At 26.2% G+C, this 5486-nt stretch overlaps 1 protein-coding gene across 1 annotated transcript in view; it reads right to left on the bottom strand.

Moving 5' to 3' along the window:
- Positions 1-908, bottom strand: part of LOC102588336 (myb-related protein Myb4-like) — a 3460-nt gene extending 2552 nt beyond the window's left edge. Inside the window, exons 1-2 of the mRNA XM_006345826.2 lie at positions 706-908; positions 109-238 (exon numbers count right to left, since the gene is read on the bottom strand). Of these exons, the coding sequence (XP_006345888.1) occupies positions 109-238; positions 706-838 (263 nt within the window). The 5' untranslated portion in view covers positions 839-908. The remainder of the gene's footprint in view (positions 1-108; positions 239-705) is intronic.
- Between the last annotated feature and the right edge of the window lie 4578 nt (positions 909-5486).

The following is a 5486-nucleotide window of genomic DNA, read 5'->3' as shown; positions in this document are numbered from 1 at the left end:
ATGATATATATATATATATATATATATATATATATATATATATATATCAGTACTATATAATTTATATAAATTTAAAGAATTACTATATGATAATAAATATTGTTGTACCTGTTTCCAAGAAGTTGATGTAGCTTAATGATGATTTGTTCTTCTTCCTCACTAAAGTTTCCTCTTTTAATATCTGGCCTTAAGTAATTTGTCCACCTTAATCTACAACTTTTTCCACATCTTAACAAACCTATAACAAGTTCAAACAAAAAAAATATTATTTTTTTATGAAAAAAGAAAGAAAGAAAGTGATTATAAGATCATAACAATCAAGAAGTAATTAACTTAATTTGAACCATATATATACTACTAAATTATAAGAAATTGAGTGCAATGGGAAATCAACAAATAAATTCTTCAATGTTATGTTTAGGAAATCAATTTCTAATTTCAACGAGTTGAGTATGATTGTATGTTTTATATATATATTGTTATTGTACCAAAAATATCAATTATTAAGCACTATTCAGACTATAAAAAAAGAATCTTTTCTATAATTAGAACGTGAATTTATAAACTTTTCATCGAAAATATGGAATTTCTGATGGGAAGTCTTTCAAAAAATGTCTTGGACAAGAAATACAAGAAGCAAAAAAATTGGAAATTATTCATTATATTATTTATTTATTTCAAAAAATAAATAAATTTAAAACTCACCTGCTTGTTTAGGAAGTGCCCTCCAATTTTCATGTCCATATTTTTGAATAAAAGTTATCAAAATTTGATCTTCTTCTTGAGTCCATGGCCCTTTCTTCAATCCCATTTTCTCACAACATGGAGCTCTTACCATTTTAGCCACTTCTCTCTCTTCTTTCTCTCTCTCTAGCTAATACAATATGAAAAAAAAATGGGGTGGAAAAAAAAAGGCAACTATAATTAGTACATATAATAAAAACATAAAAACGTGGAAAAGATGGTCCAATTATTTCTTTTCTTTCTTATTTTAATATATTTTGGACCTTTTATTACTAAGAGATTTGGCATTGGATTTTTCTCTCAAACTAATTATTACATAGAAAGAAAACTAATTAATGTATTATATAGAGAAAGAGAGTAGTAGTTTCCTTATTGATTTTAATAGTCTGTTTGATCAATCTTTAGTTGAGGTATTTAGCTAAGTTTCTAGGGGAAAGAAGTATTTTTGAATAGTAATAGAAGAGCTTAAACCTACAAACACTTTTTAAACCATGTATAAGCATATGACAAATTGTTGTTTTAATATAAATAAATATATTTTTTAAATTGATCATCAAAATACAAATCGATACTCTCGAAACATACCTTTTTACAACACATTTATAACAAAATAATCAGACTTTAAAAAATTGGTTAAGCAACTTATAAATTCTATAAAGACGATACAAAAAAATATTTGCAATTAACTCAGTAGCTCAATCGGAACTAGTGATAGAACTACTAGACAAAAAGTGGTCCAATCAATAAAAGACACGAAAACTTGATGTCATCCTCACCTAGTGTAACATACAAAATTTAATTTGTCAAAATCATCAGTATATTTATTTATTTATTTTTGTAAAATAATAATACTACTTAACTAACCTATCATAATAGCTTAAATTCTACTTTATCATTTTTTTAAAGATGATATAATTTTTAAATTTTTGTTTTTTAGCTAAATACATTTTCTCACATGCTATAGACAATTTCTTGGTTGCTTCATTGGGCTGCAAATGCCCCTTTTTAAGTCAAAATTTATGTGCGGCTCGGCCCACAAAGTCACATATTTTCTAAAGTGTCCAACATGTATGTCACTCAAGTGTTCTTTTTCTTCTTGGTGAAAAAAATATATGGTGTTTTCTTCCCTTTTTTGCTTTGAATTGGATTTTGGTAGATTTTATATGATGATTCCCTTTATATAAATGAAAATCCACAAAAAGCTATTGCTTGTTTGTTCAATCACCCCTTTTCATGCTAAGTGGCTTACCCAACATGGGATTTTATGCAAGTATATCATAGATAATACGTAAGCACACACTTAAATTTTAATTTCTAAGTGTATATAGATACGTCAATAAAGTCTTTATTGGAAACTAAACACTCCTACTTGTCCTACTGTGTTTCGTGGACATCCGATGCTGACATGATATCTAAAATTGAGAGATTTTTAGATGATCGTTTTGTAAGTTGAAATGTTCAAAATTGACACAATATGGAGATGAGTTGAGGTGTCAACATGTATATACTCAAAGTTAGAGTAATTATTTGTCACCTGAAGCCAAATTTGAGTGTTTGTTGGTGTATTATGCCTATATTTTACTCAAACATTACAATAACAACAACAACAACATATGTGTAATTCCACAAGTAAATCTAAAGAGGCTACAATACATATTGACATTGTCTCTATCTGTATAGTATATAGAAGTTATTTTTGATAGATCTTCGATACATTTGAATCCTCTTTTAACTCTTTTGTGTATTTACTTCTCACTATCTTAAAACTTCCTCTTTAAAAGTCTGGTTTAGCCATTAAACTCAAGATATAAAAAACTAGTTTGAACATCATCTATAACTAAAAAATATATTATAATATGTTGAATCTTGACATGAGTAGTTTAATTAGATGACTAGATGAGGACCTTTAGAGGGGAAAAAATAGCTAAAATAAGATTTAGGTCAATGTACAATTATCAATCTTTTGACTTGATTGTGTACTATTAAATGTCCCATGTAAAGCACTATATATATGACGAAACAAAAAAGTAGATCCATCACCCTCACTAAAAAACACACACACACACACACAAAACTATTTTCCAGATTTTGCAAATCTTGATTTTTGCCGACACTACATTTAATTCAACAAAGTAAGTTTATCTAAAAGACTTTTGGGATGATGATAGTTGACATCTTGTTTTTAGGGGAGGAGCTAAAATATGGTTTACATGTCTGATCAAGAATAGTTTGATTGTGATTGAGTTTTACCAACACTGTATTTATATTTTGTTCAACTCAGATACATTATTGTCACATAAACTAGGTCGGACGTTTAAAATATTTATTTTGTTTGAGTTAACGTGTTTGATTGAAACTTCATAGAGTAGATAAGAGACATCAAACAAGAGGTCAAAACTTCATAAAGTTGATAATGTTGGCTATAAATTCGATTGTTCAGTAATTTTTATTCAAATAAATTATAAATTTTAAGTTCTGACTCGATCTCTGTAAATCGAAAGATCTGACCTAAAAAGATGGGAAACTTTTATGAGATTTCATTTGAAAATCAGTACACTTATTTGTGATGTCATTGCTGGCACATTTTTGTAAATTAAGGTGGGGAGACAAGATAAATAAGAACACTTTTTAAAAAGAGTAAAATGTTGACATTCATGCACGAAAGTACAAAAAATGTTCTAGTGAAATAAAAAGTTTACAACTTATAAATTTAAAAATCAAATATCTCATCATTTTGGTTATTTTTTTATTTATATATTTGACTATTTTCAACCTTTTTTCGCATGATCTGCATACTTATCACTTTGATTATTTTAAAATAGATAACAATATTCAAATCTTAGTTTTAATTTGATGCTTCAACTACTTTGATTACAAAATCAATTCAAGTCTACAATTCATTCACAAACATACCTAGAGGGGATGTATCATAATCATTCAATAAAAGTAAATTTTAATTTTCTTATATAAAAAGTTTGAGGACATTGATTTTAATAATCGATTAGAGCTTGTTATATTCTATTAGTCCTTCTGTTTGGTCTATCAACTATCATAAAAAAACCGAGCAAAGGTGATTTTCTTATTTTCTATTTATTCTATTATGTTAAAATTTTCAAAGTAGAGTCAATGTTGAAGATGAGTTGATCGCCTGAAAAATGATTCTTAAGCTCTTAAGAAGTCGTAATCATTATATTCTATTGAATTTTTACATATAAAAATTATAATTTTAAGAATGTATAAATATAATTAATAATTATATATATAAATAACCATTGACTTTGTTAATTAAGATGTTTATCTATCTTGTATATTAAAATCTAAGTGCTATTACTAGACAAAAACAAGAAAAAGAAAAAAGAAGGAAGGCAAGTCATGATAAATGTTGAAGTTATATTCCATTTCAAAAGAAAATCCTCTAAAGGAATGTGTAAATATTAAACATTACTGGCAACAATATCAATTGTGTTAACAATAGAAAATTTCCAAAAATTATATTCACAAATTAAACATCTTAACTATTTTCTGTGTATGTCTATGAAAAATCAAAGAAAATTCTATTTTTTGGACTTTTTTCGTAAGAGAAATCAATTTTCATTTTTCCACATTTTTTCTTTATTTTATGTCATAACTTTTTTGAGAATATTTTTTTTTGACTACTTGTTTTTTCTGAATGAGTAGGATCGTTCAGTCCACATACACAATCCATAACCCAAACGCAATATTCAATAAGATACAATGGAAAATTTCAACCTTATGCTAAAGAAATTAGTACAATTGCCTCAAAGATGCGAGATATAAAAAATAACAATTTAGAAAATATCCAATAATTTGAATCCATTTTTCTTTTAATTTACTTTCCTTCTAAGAATCTTCATAAATATATGTATAAAAAACAATATGATAATACTCTTGAATCTCAAGTATATACTACGTGCAAAATAATAAAAAAAATAGTTTTAGTCAGAATGAATACGATGTTAACTTAATTCATTATTTTCAGCTCGAATAACTATATATATGTATGCTAGTTGATAAATATAAAATGTATGACAATAAGATCACAATTATTTCTTAATTTTGAATTACCATTGATTGATTTCAATAGAAATCTCATCCTTGATTCATTTTCAACCGAGGAAAAATTAACATGACACCTTACTATTTATATTTTAGGAATTGTTTGGTCGATGATTTGAATAATTAGTTCCATCATAAAGTTCTAAATAAGATAATATTGTGTTTGATTTACTATCTAATTATAATTTTAAAACTATTTGAAAACAAAAAAAATGAACATGTTGATCTTGAATTTTATATCTAAAATAGAATTTTGAAATTAATTTTTAATATTTATTTGATTGAAAATAGATATTTCGATATTCGTAGTAAGGTCAATTAATTTAATGATAGAGGAAGCTTAACTATCTCATTCACAATTCATGTTAATAGTTCATATCTTTAGTTAAGGTAATATAAGGTGATTAAATGGTTCTTTTTTGTTTCGAAAATCTTAGGAAAACTTATAGCCACTATCTTTGAATGTGCACGAGATAAACATGCTACTATGTAATAGCTCTCAGAATACTCCTGAGATATAAATCACACTAATATTGAAAAAAGACTAAATGAGAGAGATCCCGTATGTTAGATTCGATGCCTAGTCTTCCTTATGAAATACACATGTTACACAAATTTATCCACCATCGTAAGATTCGATTCCTACTCTTCCTTATGAAATACGA

This window comes from Solanum tuberosum, unplaced genomic scaffold, assembly GCF_000226075.1.
Source record: "Solanum tuberosum cultivar DM 1-3 516 R44 unplaced genomic scaffold, SolTub_3.0 scf00072, whole genome shotgun sequence".
Classification (NCBI taxonomy): Eukaryota; Viridiplantae; Streptophyta; class Magnoliopsida; order Solanales; family Solanaceae; genus Solanum; species Solanum tuberosum.
The sequence above is the reverse complement of the archived record's forward strand: the minus strand, read 5'-3'. Positions and strand labels throughout refer to the sequence as shown.